General features: G+C 37.0%; 1 protein-coding gene across 4 annotated transcripts in view; it reads left to right on the top strand.

Annotated features, from left to right (window-relative positions):
• The window catches only part of LOC308197859 (uncharacterized protein), a 365,283-nt gene that overhangs the window by 269,209 nt on the left and 79,400 nt on the right, over positions 1-16,674 (top strand). The window contains exon 4 of one of the 4 annotated variants that reach the window (XM_080599062.1): positions 4,824-6,053. The exons of the other annotated variants lie outside the window; for them this stretch is intronic. Coding sequence (XP_080455188.1) covers positions 4,824-4,944 — 121 coding nt within the window. The 3' untranslated portion in view covers positions 4,945-6,053. Of the gene's footprint in view, positions 1-4,823; positions 6,054-16,674 lie in introns of those variants that run through there. 4 annotated transcript variants of the gene reach the window in all.

Below are 16,674 nucleotides of genomic sequence, written 5' to 3'. Positions count from 1 at the left end.
GCTCCCCTGCTATATCTCCTCTTCCTCCACTATGTCCATCATGTGTTACCTCCCTTGATTACTGTAATCTTTTCCCTTTAAGCTTTTCATTCCCCTTCTTTAGTCTTTCCAAAGTTCAGCTACTGAAATACCTCATTATCCATCCCTACTGGCACATTGCTCCTCTTTCCTCCTCCCGTGTATTCTCACCCTCAATTCCCTTTATAACCTAGGAGTCAACACATGACTGCCCCAAATCCTTGCTTTGACTACATTACAGTAATTTACTTTTAAACTCTCTCTCTTAGATATTTTTTTTCTATTTTTTCTCTTATTTATTTATTTATTTGTTTATATTTCTTGTCTCATATCCATCCACTTTTTGCTCACTGAGCTTTTTCTGTTGCTCCACAGTTCTTTAGAAACATGTTTGCCTGTAAACCTTCCTACCAAGACCTCCCCAACAACTGCGCCTTATTCCTTTTCTCTTCTTGGTAGCCTCTTTCCACTCTCATCTGAACGACCTTTTGTACCATCCCTTCACTGTCTCAGCTATGCCTTCCTGGCAGTGTGTGGTCTTGGGCAGATAGTCTCAACTTGTGTGCAGAAAAGGCGATTAGTTTAAGCGGAGTGTCAGGATGATATTGCTTCAAGGCTAGAGGGAACCTAAAGCAGGTGTTTGTGAGAGGTAGAGCTCTTTGTTATGAGCACCATACCCTGGACGGTTGCCATCAACATACCTATTTCTGAGAGCACTCTTTGAATATTTCCTGGTTTTTATCTGGCCAGAGTAGTCCCTGGACACCTGGTGAAATGGCTTAAGAATGCTATCTGCAGTGTGGCTATGAAATCAAGGAGAAAATAGGGAATAGTGCTAGTGCTTTGGAGTTGGGAAAAAAAAAAATCTAATGAAAGTAAAAGTTGATGAAAGCAAAAGCTCAATGATAAAGAATATTCTACTGTCTCTCCTACTGCCTTTTGTTGTCTTCTGCTTACTCTACTTCATTGTCAATGCCTCTAAAAGGAAAGTCTTCAGGACAGATGTCTAGAAGAGGTAATTATTTCCAAATAAAACGCTTGTGTTTGGCAATGGCAATGGGTAGAAAATGGTTCCTTCCTTGGTAATGACATAGCACACGTGGTCTAGGTAGTGCTTTTGCTGGAGAGGATTGGAGGTTCACTACATATCACAAAGGAGATGTGAATCAGCCAGTCAAGTCCTTGGTCAGAGGTTTCCTTAGTTTTCTTCTGGTCCTGTTTTGCATAATTATATATATATATTTCAGAACCTGTTGAATAGGCATGGAGAAGTAGTAGTTTGGCATTTATGTCACCATTTTAAATGCTATCCAGAAAATTAAGATTATTTAAAAATAACAGCAATAAGATTTAGCTAGCTATGAAAATCAATTGCCAGAAATCATAAAAAACATAAAAATTAAAATTTGGCTTGAAAAAGAACTTGTAATGTTAAGATCAGCTTGATGTATTTTCCACCAGAGAGTTCTTTCGATGTCAGCTCTAGCAAATAACCCAATATTTTAGTGATTTTATTTTTGTGGAACATACATATGTATTTATAAGCTAGTACTGAGTAAAATAAATGATTAAATAAGCCTACATTTTAAAACAAAAGTGCCTGTATTTTTCCTCTAAACTAGTTTATAGAGATTATGAAGTAACCAGGCTAAGGTGGCAGTTTATCAAAATGTAGTATTTGAAAATAAATGAAGAATATTTATGTCAATATTCATTTGCTTTTAGTACAGTAACTCCACCTATCTGTTTGATCCATTACACTTCAATTCCAAGGATTTCTCAGTCAGTCAAAGCAAAATATATTCATTGAAATAGTTAAGGAAGAAACACAATGGAACAGTCCTAATTACCTTAAAATAGCATTCTGCACACAAAGTTGCGTGAGTAAATCTTTTCACATGGGAAAGAAAAGTCCCCGTGTATTAATTTAAAGAGTTAAACCATGAATGAACATAAATTCACTCTTTTCCATTCAGAATATTTGGACCACCATGCCTGTTTCCCTTAGTGCTTTCCTTTGTATTTTCTTAGTGGGAGACCACTTCTAGTAGGTGACGTCCCTCCTTTTATAACAAATTGTTTCTTTTGGCTGCTATGGTTATGATAGTTAAGGCTGTTCCTTCAGAATTCCAAGTTTTACTCTTTCCTCACTTGTATTATAAGTTTTCCCTAAAATGAAAAAAATGATATGCTAAAAAAATCCAAAGCCAGGTCTATATTGTAACACTTAAGAAAAATCATATAGCAGAATTAGGTTGTTTCAACATGCAGTGGTTTTCTCAGGTGGCTCTAACTTCTGGCTGTTTCTTGTAGTCAAGAGAAGCTCATTACTAGAGGACTCCATAAATGTATTTCCTGGCATTATGAAACTGGCATTATGAAACCTTTTTTTTTTAAAAAAAATTTATTTTTATTATTATTATTAACAGAAAATGCTAGAAATGCGTTATTTTTTATGTAGCAAAACATTCTGCTTTTGTGAAATGCTTAATGGAAAGATTGTTATGCAACTGAGAATATTTTAGCTTTCACATTGGCTATCACTGCAGAACTAGATGACTTTCTGATGGGAAATAAGCACGTAACTGGAAATACGAGTGCTTATGCACACTGACTAAAACTAAAAATTAGATTCAGTTTTGGCGATGAAAGTTACAGATTTCAGTCTTTGGCTTTCTTATTTTAGTCACTCACAAAGCTTCACTTTGAGTGAAACTCAAAGACTGCTCCATAAACTCTACAAAATAAATCTGCTGATCAATACAGCATCAGTCCATATCTTTCTCTAGGATGGGGCACAGACTGAAAAGTCTTTAACCACCTGTGCCTACTGAGTGGTCAGGTGTGTTATGATGGCAGAAGATTTTGCTATCAGGGCAATCTGTATATCTAGTAGGATAAATGTGCTATCATTTATATTTAGTATCAAAATAACGGGTATGCTGGATCACATAGATTTCATACCTAGAGAACTAAAATGAATATTGTGCCATCTAGAAGGCAAACTATTGAACCAATTTCTTCCAGGTAGGACCTGTCTGTACAGAGCCACCCCAATCTCTCCACCCAGCCTATGCCACTTTCCATCCCAACCTCTACGTCTGACCGAGAGAGAAAGTTGTCAGCCCAAAGTTTATATAGCATTTCTGCTCTCTTTTTTGCCCTCAGTAAAAGTTTGAAAAAGACTCATAAATGGCAAAAAGGCAGTTGCATACGGGAAATGTAACTTGGCAATGAAAGCCTGTTTTGAAGTGCACTACATGGTTTCTGAATAAATATTTCTTTAATGCATGTAATTACCGGATCAGCAGAATAAATGTGGTCATGTCCTTGTAATTAATACATTGTCAAAAGTTCATTTAAGTATAATAATTTCACAGGGAAAATGCTGTCTATGTAGTTCTTGCAATAATTTGTTAAATTAAGTGCAATAAATATAAAATTATTAGTAGATATATATTTATCTTTTAAGTTCTTGTTAATATCCACATGCCATCTAATACTCTTAAACAGCTTTTTTTATTTTCATAAAACAAAAAAGATGCTAAAAATAAATGTGCTGCAATAATGTTTTCCTTCTTTTTACTAAAGAAATTTTCAAGCATCACCACTTAGTACTGCAGCTGCAGTTGGCAAATATTTAGTTAAGAATTGTGTAATCAAGTTGGCAAAGTCTTGAAAACCCAATGAGGAATGCACAGAGAAGGATGCCTGTTTATCCACTATAGAAAACAAAATGTTTATCCCTGGATTGTGTGTCATACTTCTTCAGTTCTACCCAGAGCTGATCACAAGAGCTGGGTTAAATGTTACAGCTGTAAAGAGTGTTTAGCAATGGAAAGAGTGTCATTCTTGGTATTCAGAACTTATTTACAATAATTCTTGAGAAGAGAAGCATTCTGATACTTCACTGTCAATCTCGAAGTGGTGGCTTTTTTTTTGGTGACTCATTTTGCTATGGTTGGGGAAGCAGAGGCTGTGGTGCACTGGTGGGACCATGAATACTGCTCTGGTTATGGCCAGGTTGCTCAGAAATGTTAATTTGTGCTCAACGAACATGTACACTTTATTGACTTCTGGTGAAGTAGACTGTTCAGAGAGATTAATGCTGGTTTAATACAGGCTAGAGGGGAGCTGTTGTACCTGCTCCAGCTCAAAGCTCAGTAAGTGATGTTGTCGCATGGCCATGTAATGAACAGTTTTCAGGCAGCACAGCATGGTTTTACTGGGTCAGGGCTTTGTGCTGTACTGTCATGGCATTTTTCATCTGGCACTACAACTCCTAAAGCCTATGTATTATATTGTTGAACCCTGGTCAGAGATTAGTTTCTTGCTTGATCTTGCATATGACTAATTACTGATTAAAATAGTACTGGAATTCTACTCCCTAGCTTCTAAACTTATCCTCAGTTTGTGCTCACAAGACCACACCTCTCCCATATGACTTAAACCACAGGCTTAAGACACTGTAGGACTTTACAGTCCTCCTAGTCAATCTCTAAAATGTATCCAGGCAGTAGAGGCTTCCTATTCAATATGTAGAGATCTTCAACATTCAGCTTTACTTTTAATTGAAATTTCATAAATTTGGTAACTCTCAAGAGAGCTATTGTGGGGCAATATTTGAGGTATATGGACTAAGAAGGACAGATGGGGTTTTTATTTGAAGGTGGAAACAAACAAAAGCAAACAAAAAAATCTGTTTGGATGAGCAGGCTCAGAGAGGGCAGGGGTTAATGGGTCACACCCAATCCCTGGCAGCCTGTGACCCTACAAGGGTCTCTCTGGGACCTATTTTGTGCTAGGATCTTCATCAATGACCTGAGGGAGGTGATGAGCTGCACTCACACCACATTTGCAGATGACACCAGACTGGTCATCCAGGCCATACTCTCAGGAGCAGAGCTGCCTTTCAGAGTGACCTAGACAACATGAGGGAATGGGCAAGGAGAACTGCAGGAAAATCAACAAGGAGATATGCAAAATCATGCCTTGGGAAGGAATAATTCCTGGAAACAGTTCTGTTGGAGACCATCTTGTTTGTGAACAGGTCTAGGAAAATGACCAAGGTGCTGACGGGCAGCAAGCCATGAAGGATCCAGCAGCATCCTGGGCTGTAGAAGCAAGGATGTGGCCAGGAAGCTAAGGAATTACCCTCCTTTACTCATCATTAGGTGCAGGAGGAAGGGGACAACAGATATAAATTGAAAGGGGAGAGATCCAGGCAGCACAAAAGGAGGAACTTGTCCCCATGAGGGTCATCAAACAGGGGAACAAGTGGTTTGCCATCTCCATCCATGAGGGCCTGAAGGATACAAATGGACCTCAGGGCTGATCCTGCTGGGGCAGGAAGTCAGGGTGGAGACCTCCCTTACCTCCCAAATTACTCTGTGATCCTGTGGATGTGAGGACATATTCAAAAATTCCAAATCTGTAAATCTGAGCCACACTTTGTCAGCTCTGAGTTATATGCTAAGAGTAAATTACAATATGTAATGAGAATCTAAAATCTTCTCTGACGTCTGTCAGCTACAATGTATAACCCTCCGAATACAGCATTTCAATGTTAACACTTATATTTGCTCCAGTGAGATATAAATGTTACTTGACCCTGAAAACAGGTCATGAAGCACATATGACATCTTGCAATTAAACTAAAAGATTCATTGACAAACATCATTCAAGTAGTACGATTTAGATGGTTACAAGAAACCGTAAAAATGTTGTGATACTGCAGGGAAATAGGCTCCGATGGGTCTATATTATGTCTTGGCATTGAGACATTGTACGCAGTAAGAATAAAGCAATGCTGCTCATAAACAGAGGAACATTAATTATATACATTTAATTTTATGTAACATCACACTTGTGGAAAACATAAGAAAATTCATGTATTGTAAATGTCATCCTTTCTTTTTTTTTTTCCTGAAGGAATTTTCCATTAATATTTTATGATGATAAAATAAGGTGTACTGATGTATTCTCAAAATAATTTTATATTTATTTTTACTTATTTCAATAATATTGAGTCAATAAAGATGATATCAGGAAATCTATGAACTATAATGAATTTTATTTACATTTTTATTATAGCACTAACTTCACATCAGTTCCCTTCAAGTGTACATTTGAAAAAAAAATGCGCAAATCATCTCTTTTTAGCAAAACTACCCAAAACATCTCAATCACTTCTGTAATGAAATTTTTATTGCAGCGTTTGAAAATATTTACATCAGCAAGAAAAAAATGTTCATCAAATGAGGCCATATTCTGGGAGAACAGGGAAAATGGAGTAACGTAAGTGAAACATTACATGGGGGAGAACTGGCCCTTGACTTGATAGCCCTTTTCCGGAAAATGGTAGCATTAATACAGTAAGATGAATATATCTTTGCACAGGGAAACGTTCCAGAGCTTGTTCTGCAGCACAGTATCAGTAAACGAGGCTCTTTTTAAAGTTGTACTTCAGGATTGTTGTGATGGTGTCAAATGGCATTGATGGTGGCTCTCAAACTGTAGTCTGAAGACACTGCTATCTACATGCTTTAACAAATGGTTATGGTCAGAATCAGTCAGCTGTGTCTTCAGAAGTGTTTTTAACTCAGTTTCTGATGAGGCGAGTGCTGTGTTGTCTGAGAGAAATTTTGAGGGTGGACAGCAGTCAGTTGGCAGAAAACTTTGGGGCTTGCTGGTCCAAAGCAATTAATGCAATGATTGTCTTTTTGGAACCTGGGAGGAAAAAGGTGTTTCTGGCAGGGAGGACGGAAAGGTCCTAGCTACCTCTGAACCCCTCTGCATTTGGAAGCGTTAGCGGCACAACCGACAGCGTTTGTCTCAGGCAGCCATCTGGTAACCATGAGAATATAGTGCACCATATTGCATTTCCAATAACAGTTTAAGCTGTTTGCAATCTCAATAAACTTTTAACACTTTTGAAACGTGCACAGAGGACAGTTCCTTGCTTCTGTTGGAGGGAATATCAGATTTACATAGTGTCCGGATACTGACATTTCCAAAAGCTGCAAAGTCCACAGCCAAAAATAAAAGCAGGCCAAGAGCAGCAACAAAACTCCTGGAAACCTCTGTTCACTGCTTTTCAATTCCATTTTATTCATTTTATCACTACAGCTTGGGGCTGGGCTTCTGGATTGGGCCACTGGGAGCTGCAAGGTGTGGACCCCACTTGTTTTTTTAATATAAGAGGAGATGGCAGGAGTTCTTTCTGAAACTTTGGTATTAGGCATATGCAGAAGTGTCCCCAGCTAATAACTGCCTCACTTCATAAACAAATCTATAACTTTTCATATTTTTTTTTCCTCTCTCTCCCTCTCTCTCTTTTTCCCCTCTTACTACGCATTCTTAGCACGGTGGCTGATAAAGAGATGAAGCATTTCCTGCTCTCTTTTGGCAGGGTAGTTAGTGGGAAAGCAGAAATGGCAGAAGAGCAATTCAGTTCACCTGCTCAGGAAGCTGCAGAGTTTTTTTTTTTGTTTGTTTGTTTTTTGTTTGTTTGTTTTTTTTTTTTTTTTTTTTTTTGTAGTTGAATCTAAGCCTCTATCTCTGCTCTGTGTTATTTCATGTTCATATATGCTTCTGCTTACATGTCTGGTACAGACTTGGCTCTGTTTTGAACTGCACTTCTATTTGTCTTAACGCCCCGCTCTTTGCTCATATGAGCATGACTACATGTGGCAAAAATGTTTATGCCCTTATGTGGGAGAGCACTCAGGCAGATTCCTGAGCCGCATTAGGGATTCTGCGTCGGACAAAAGCATGTTGTGCTCCTTTCCCACGTCTGTGTGCAAAGTCCTTATGTTATCCTGCAATTCTATATAGATTCTGAAGGGAATTGCTTAGCTTCAGATCTGAAATATTGATGCCCACAGCTGACTGGATGTTGTATCAGAGCACATTTCCAGCATCCCTTGGTGTCTTGCTGACGCCTTGTCCTGGCTGTGACTACCCAGAACAAGGAGGCTACGGCTTTGTTGCGCTCTGGAAAGGAAAAAGTGCTCTTCCAGTTGTCCATATAAACTCAGTGTTGATTAACTCTGTGTTCATGTTAAATTGGTTCCTAATCCAAACGAGCTTCCTGTCCTGATTTTTTCTATATTTCTTATTGCACCAGGCACCTGCATGGAATGGGCACTCTGTATAACTGCATAGCTAGTTTTGTCCTCCAGTGAGAAAGGCAGGATTTCACATGCTGCCTTCTCTATTTTACTGCTACCATACACCGTGCCATTCAAACAGAATAATGGCCCCACTCTTTTCCACATAGAGCCTAACGTTTCTGCTTGCTTGTTTCATTGATAAGACACCTCTTCTGGCACAGTAGCCCATTATTATAATATGCCAGATACCGGTGTCAAGACATTGATATATGTCATTAACACAATGCAAATAAATTCAATCTCACACGTTGTATTTCACAGACTGAGATTTATCCTGACCTCCTAAGGTGAGAGACAGATGTTTTCCATTGTCTATGCTTTGGTTATTTATTTATTTTTGTAAAATGCACATCTGAAACCCACCTATATAAAACTGGAATACAGGCTGCATTTTAAGTGAAACCAGGGAAAAATATGCAGACTTTGAGAGAAGAAGAGAAAAAAAAATCCTGCAGCAAACACCAGGATATGTGAGTGAGTAAGCATAATAGATCAGAATAAGACCCTAAATCAATTTTATTTTCACAGTTCTAGCATCATAAAAAGTGGGTGGCAGTAAACCAATTATTATGCAACTTAATGAACTAATTAGGAAAATCAGAGCAATAATGGTACTGGTACTGACTGATCTGAATATAAAAAGTAGAATTAAGTTCTTAGTATTGAATTTTTCAATACAAAGAATGATATAATAACTTTTAAAAGCATTTTGAACTTGGGGAGAAGAAGGGGGATTACATCTCTAGTTGCTGTGGGTATCAGAATGATCTGCTGTCTCTTGTACTAAACTATCAGTATGATCATGTGTACTGATTTAAACAAACAAACAAACAAACAACTAAACAACTAAGGACCACAGAATCATGGAATCACAGAATCATAGAATGGTTTGAAGTGGAAGGGACTCTAAAGCCCACCTAATTCCAACCCCCTGCCATGGGCAAGGACACCTCCCACTAGATCAGGTTGCCCAAAGCCCCATCCAACCTGGCTAGATCTTTAAAAGTTTCATTTGCATTTCTGTGCCCCTAAATGCTGTTGAAATCCTGACATTTGTGGTCAGTAGGTGTTCAAAGGCCTTGAGGATATGGCTTAGGTGGCTGCAAAGTCTGATGATGTGTAACCTTGCACAGTGGGATTGCTGCATAAAACCAAACACTGGTTTAAGCTTTTGTAGGAATGGGGTTTGCACCAAGCTGAACACGCAGGAGTAGAAACCACAAAAGCACAGCTTCTCTTCCTTAATATTAGTATCATAGAACAAGCTATATTTTAAAATGCTTTAAAAAACTCTAGTAATACTGTACATGCTGACAGAAATTGTGAATATATTGCTATCAGACCAGCATTCTCATTATGTTTCAGATATTATGTATGAGCATTTCAAGACATTCAATAGTTTGTTGATTTTCTTTCTTTACAACATTTCTGCCTTTACATATGTTGATAACATGATGTGTGATTATGGGCCTAAGCCTTTTCTCTTCAACATCAATGACAAGACTCCTTTTGACTTTGGTGCCTAAATTGAAATGAACCCTCATAAAATTCCCCATCATTTTCTCGCTATTATGAAATGTACTATATGGTTTTCATCATTGATTCATAATGTTTCTTTATCATACAATTACAAAATAAGTTTTCTTTACAAGCTATCACATGATACCATATCTGCTTTATCTATGTTTGGCAAATCTAACAGCTATAATATTTTTATGTGGCACACATTGATTTTTTTAATGGTCTTTATGAGGTTTGAATATGAAATTGTTGCTTGAGAATGAACGTTGCCATCAGAGACTGGGTCATATGTGTTACAGTGAAGATCCTATCTTGAAATGTAAGCCTTGTGCTGTCAAGTGGAGTGCTACTTGTGTGTGTGTATCCACAGACAGGACTTAGCTGTGTCAGTATTTGAAAACTCTTGCTTTGTCAGACAGCATCTGGATTTTTTCCAGGAAGGTAGCTTTCTGGTCCACAAGTGCTTTACCACAAAGTAAAGGCAAAAGTCTTTGTTTTTAAATAGCTTTATACTTCACGGGAAAACACAAGTCAGAAGAAAAATAATTTCTGCTTTGCATGGCAAAAACAATCAGTGTGAATAGTTTTGTTTATTTTCCTGGTCAAAAAGTCACTGTCAGAGTATATTTAAAGCAAATGGGGAGATGGGAGGGGCAAATGGCCTTAAAGCAAATGCATCACACACAATACTTTTTTTAAAAAAAGAGAAAGAATCCAGGCCAGCATGTTAAAAATGAGCATTTCCAATACAATTTGTCACCCATGCATAAATCTTGCTGACATTTTCAGTCACTTTAATAGCCTTCCCATTTTATAAATCAGTATGAACTTGCACAGTTGCAAAAAGTGTGTATTTTGAACATCTCATTTGCATACTTTACCAAAAGCCAATGAGGCAGTGGAAGCAACACTGGTGATCATAATAAGTGTTTGGGAAAAGGCAGAAAGATCACTAATGGTTTGCCTTTAGGGATTTCTGTACTCCATAGGGGACGAAAATGAGAAATATTTTTCAAACAGCAGGGGTAAAGGTTTTAAAACTAGAAACACATGGAGTGATAAAAATGTTAGTGCCACAGGGCGCATAGCAGGAAAAATTTACAATGTAAAAACTGTAATTTCAGCATTAGGAAGTAATAATCGTGTTTCATCATTGTTATTAAAGCATGACCCTTAAAGTCACATAAATTAGATATAACTTTCTAGAGAAGTGTATTAATCTTCAATGGAAAATATTAGGAAAGTTTATTATCATAAGAAGATCAGAAGAAACTGTTTTTTAATAAAAAATAAGTTATACTTTTTTTTTTTTTAAAGAAATCTTTAACATTTTGAAACAGCAGATAGTCTTGTGTTTACTCAACGCAAAATGCAGTGGCCAGCTTTGCTCTGAAAACCAATAATAGTTACATGAGAAGACACAAACAACCAACAATCAAAGAATGAGCAAAGAAAAACCAGGAAGAACTATTCATAGGCATAAATGGCTTACATTTTGGTCAACATAGTCTTTCTATTGCATTGATGCCAAATGCATCCAAATGATTAATGGAGAATGTTGGACTCACAGGAAAAAAATAAAAGTAAAATTGTAGCCTGAGGTACCACAGGAATATCCACTGGGAGATTTGAAATAGAACCAGCTATCCAAGTTGTGTAATTAGTGACTGAGAGATAGCTCCCATCCGATCTTTAAAGTGCAATTTTATGGGGACCTCTGTATTTCTTGTGAGTGCTTTTTAACCATATCTCTTCACCTGCAAGAACTTTTGGAAAAAAAAAAAAAAGTATTTTCAGCAAACTAATGCCACAATGATGCTGGGGGCATGGTAGCCCCCAGCTCTCTCATCTTGGTCTATTCATTGGGGTATAAACAAGTGGCACAATGAGGTGGGATTGGAACTTCTGGGGGACAAACCAGCTGCTAAGTACTACACTGTGCCACACTGTCCCACTGGTGTGGACGTGTCCAGAATGAATGTGATTTCTGTTGTCTTTCTGGTTCCAGGATCCAGAGCTTCCTGAAATGGATCATTCAGGGTGTGGATTTAGCAGTGTTTGCTGTGGCCTACAAGAACTGCCTAGGTGATGACTAGAACAAGAGAATGATCTCTGAATTTTTCTATCTCCATAATTATCTTGAATTTTTTCTTCTGTTACAATTTTTAAAAAAATAGCAGTGGACTCGTGTGTAAAAGAGAACTCAGATGAACCTGACAGCCTGGCTGCACTTTTAATTTCTGGAAGTAAAGAAGGGAGTAGAGCATTGCTATTGATAAAGATTTCTTCAAGAGAAACATTTTCAATCTGTTTGCAGTGCTGGATGCATATTGTGCCAGAGCACCAAGGATCTGCCTTGGAGTACAAATTTGCCTGTTCTCCAACCCCCATGAGGGTTGAGTGCCCTCATTACCAGGACACAGAGCTTGACTTCCTCTTGAGTATCTTGTCCTGTGAGTCTCCCTTTTCATTCTCCATGTTTGTTCATCTGCAAGAGAAAGAGGTCCAGAGTTCATCTAAATGAGTAGAAAACCCCTTCCCAACTTAATCTCTAGCTTGACTTTGAGGGTAGCCTCCAGAGAAACAGTAAATTCTTTCCTAAGTGCTCCAAGCACAAGGAATGCTATGCATAAGAAGAGCATCATTATTATCTCTCCCTCCAGCTGTGTTCTTGTGTGAAAATGGTAGTAGTTGTTGTTTTTTTCTGTCCCTTTCTGCCAGTCCCTTAGGCAGTTTATGAAGCTCATGCATAGCCAAAGATTAGGCATCATGCTTCTCTGTGCCATGGGAGCTAACAAGGCAAACTTGCCCAAATGTGTCTTTTTCTTTCCCTCTTTTTTTTTTCTTTTTTTTTTCTTTTTTTTTCTTTTTTTTTCTTTTTTTTTTCTTTTTTTTTTTTTTTTCAGGATGCCTTTGCTGTTTAGATTTCTGCCACTAACCATGATGGCAGAAGTTATTTTTATTTTTATTTTCCAAAACAGAGAATCATTTAATTTTTTTTTTTTCATGTTGGAAAAAATAAATAAATCAGTTTTCTAGTTTAGAAAGCTCATCTTGTAAAGTCAATAGGTACTAAGCACCAGCTACTGTAATGGTCCAAATGGAAAGAGGCTTCATCATTTTCTTACTGAAAAGTGAAAGATAAAGTAGAAATAGACTTTGTCTGTTTAAAATGGGGCAGCTAAAGTAAAGTAAAGAAGTAGGGAAAGCAGTGAATAAGTGGGAAATTTGTAAACTTTATAGCTTTATGGCACATTTTGTGAAATTCTGCTATTTTCAGATATTCTTTTACCATGAAGAAAAGTAATAGCTTTTGTAAGGTGAAATGAATGATAGTAATGACTTACTACTCAATATTATTAGCCATCTGCTTTATGCTGCTGTAAATCGATTTAGAAAAGAATTTGGCAAGTGTTGGGGAGTCTATATAACTTTAGAGACTAAAGCTTTCAGTTTCCAAATAGAGAATACTTATTTATCTGGAAGTCTGCTGCTGAGGCAACAACTTCATTAGTCGGCAGTCTGTTTCTGCAATAGTGATCTGCAGAATGGAATTGCAACAACCACAACAAAAAGCCCCGATATATGATCTATTTATATACATTTTTAACATTATAGAATTATTTTGAAGAGTAAACAGGTGGTGAGCAGTTTGAAGAAGAACCTGAGTGATCTTAAGAATTATTAATGACATTCATCCGATAATTATTAATTCCATCCCATCCCATTGATGGAATCAAATGTGCATTTGCTCTCATGGCACGAACTGACTTCTGCTCTACCTGTTGGTGTACATGTGGAAATTTCCATTAGATAAGGGCCTGAGACCAAAAGACATTCAGTTTAGTTATAACGTGTATAACCTGGTCTAAACTTTGTAGTGTAATGGATATGTTTCTTAGGACTCATTCCCTAAACTTTTCCAGCTGTGGTACTTTGAGTCCCTCAACTTAGGGACTTCAGTCTGAGAAAGTAAAAGAGAAATACAGGTTCAGCTTTAATGACCTGTTTAAGACCATCTTTTCAATAGCCAAAATACTAAATGGCCAGAAGGAGGTGGAAGGTCTAATATCTAACGTATTGTGTATGAGGTACACAGTCAAATATAAAATAGTAGGACCTGTAAGGCCAAACCTAACATGTCTAACTTGAACCATTTCAGTGGACAATTTCAGGTGGTACCACTTGGATAGCAGTTCATAAAATACAGCTATAGGACAAACTATAGAAATTACATGTTAGGGAGCAGTGAATGTGAATAGACATACTGGAAGGAAAGTAGAGTAGAAATTATCTAAGATAAATTTTGAAACTTATTTTGTTTAATATTTTCATTAACAATCTTTGTAATAATAATAAAAAAGGAATATTCTTCTAGTAAAAATTCTGGGAACATCTGTTCAAAACTTATTTGAGATACATGAGAAGAACTAGACCACATTGAATAATGAAGAAGTTTATATGAGATGAAATTTAACATTATTGAAATTTAGCTACTTGTCAAAGCATTTTTCTATGAACAGGAAGTTCCCAACAAAGAACAACAGAGGAAAAAAAGGAGTTGATTTCATGAAGGTATTATAAAATGGTTGTACTACTACAAAGCTTTTATAAAAAAGTAAATGCAGCCTTACCCCTAACAAGAGATGTATTTCCAGAAGAAAAAGAAAAAATATATAATTCTACATTGCTCTTGTACTTTTCCTATTTTTTTCCCCTCTAACAGTAATGTTTAAATATATATATATATATATATATATTTTTCCTCTTTCCTCTGTCTCTGAGGGATCACAGTTTTCCTTATTGCATCCATTCTTTGGCAAGAATTTATTGTGACTATATACATAGTTATGGTCATTATGGATACATGACCTATATAATTTAACATGTCCCAAAAATAAAAGTATGTGTCTGAAATAGCATCTCACCCCCCAGTATAAGAGGAGTTATGTAAAGCCAGAGCAGTTACTCTGAGATCATGACATACTTTCTAGGCTCCTCTAGGAGGTCAGACATATATCCCAAGATCTTACATTGTGTCAGAAGCACATCCCGATGTTCCCTGGGAAAAACTTCTGCTTCTTTTCTACTTGATTAATGCAGCTGAAATGAGGTTTTGGAGCTGTAATATTATGTGAGCTTTTCAAAGCTCACTTTAACAGGTGAGTGAATTTTTCCATGCAGGATTCTGAAAATGAACTGAGGACAGTAAGGCAGTAAGAGAAGTGAAAGTGTTTTCCACTGACTGGTGGATCAAGAAGGACTTGGGCATGCAACAAGATCATGGGATGCAGGATTAGACATTGAAGATCTCTAGACAACGTCTGTCAGAGGTTGTTCAAATACATATGCAGAAAGAAATAGCAAACTTGGCCTTTTTTTTTTTTTTTTAATACTGCTGACCCCTTTAAAAAGAGAAACAAGACCAAATTGAATAAAATGGGGTCTAAAGTGAAATCCTACATATTCAGATTTGCTTGCTTACTTTTCTTTATAAAGACTATGAATTTCTTCATATTTGTTCTTAAAATAAGTTATAGTTGTCTTGTTTTCTGAAAGTCAGTCAATAAACCAGTAGTGGGCAGTCAGCACCCATGAGAAAATCTACAATAATAACATTTATCCTATAAATAAAAGACTGGTTCATATGCTTGATGGAAGGAAATAAATTTTGAGAGTGACTACAGTATCAAGTGATTGAAGGGTTTATTGTATAAACCATAAGTGAAACACATTATTAAAAGTTATGAAAAATAGTGTCTTAATAACTGTAGAATGCCAGTCAAAACATGGTATTTTGCCATGCTACTTAAATTCAACAGCCTTTTCCCCATGAAATATATTTTCCCTATGAGTTTTTAAGTAAATATTTTCTTGGGAAATTATGAAGTGCATATTGCTTAGGAAAGTCTAGTCTTGAATAAAATGCATTTAGGTGCACCATTAACATGTTAGAAGGGGCAGAGTAATAGTCCCTATTGACCCTAAAATATATAGACCCATTGGTTTTTGCCAGCTTACCTATTTTCGTTTTGATATTGAAGCACATACATATTATTCAATTTTACTTTGATTGGATACAACACTTGCATCTATTAAACTTAGAAGTCCATGCTTCATACATACCACATGAAAAATTCACACAGGAAGTGCTGCTTCAGGGCCCAGCAAGTATGAAGACGATTCCAGGAGGGTACACCAGAGCTGGAGGTAGAGAAAGGTGGTTACAATCATCCCCCAAATGGTGTGAGTACGCAAAAATCTTCCAGCTGAGAAGAAAAGGTAGTGGTCAAGCTGTCAGCCAAAATATAGGATGGTTGAATTTAGTTCTGTTCTCTGCTGGTGTGAGCAGTGTCTCTACCATCTGTATAGATGCAGATGAAGAGATACAGAGCATCATGCAGAGCTGTTGTAGGAAGACTCTTCTGTCTCTCCTATTGACTCGCTGCTATTGTGTATGACCAATAAATATTTACTGCTTCAGCTGTTAGGGTTTAAATCATTTGTCCTCTTAGTCTTTGGTACTGTTGGCATTGCCTTTCTGATGTAAAATGCAGCAGCTCAAACACGTCATCAAACAGGACTGTTGACTGAAGTGTAGAAGAGTAGTTTTCAAATACATTGAATCAAGCAAGGAGAAGAAGCCTGGTTTTTGTAGCTGAATCACATTTTCTGATGTTGGCCAAATGAGGACTGTGTTCCAGTTCCTAATATGTTGGAAGTGTGAAGTGTGAAGAGTAAACACATTAGGTCCAGTCATGGTCCAGACAAAAATAATTTCTGATAAATCTTGGCTCCATTAGTAAGCCAGCTAAACACATAGTGAACCTGTTACTGATCTTGTTTTACTCCTGGCTTTAGAAATAATAACTCATATTCCATCAAAATTATGAATTACTTGTAGTTTTTCATTCATACAGATTCATGTTCCTAGATGAAATCACGCTTTTTGGTAAAATAT

The sequence above is a fragment of the Anser brachyrhynchus genome (assembly GCF_964034855.1).
Source record: "Anser brachyrhynchus genome assembly, chromosome: 7".
Classification (NCBI taxonomy): domain Eukaryota; kingdom Metazoa; phylum Chordata; class Aves; order Anseriformes; family Anatidae; genus Anser; species Anser brachyrhynchus.
Note: the sequence above shows the minus strand (reverse complement) of the source record. Positions and strands in the feature narration are given on the sequence as shown.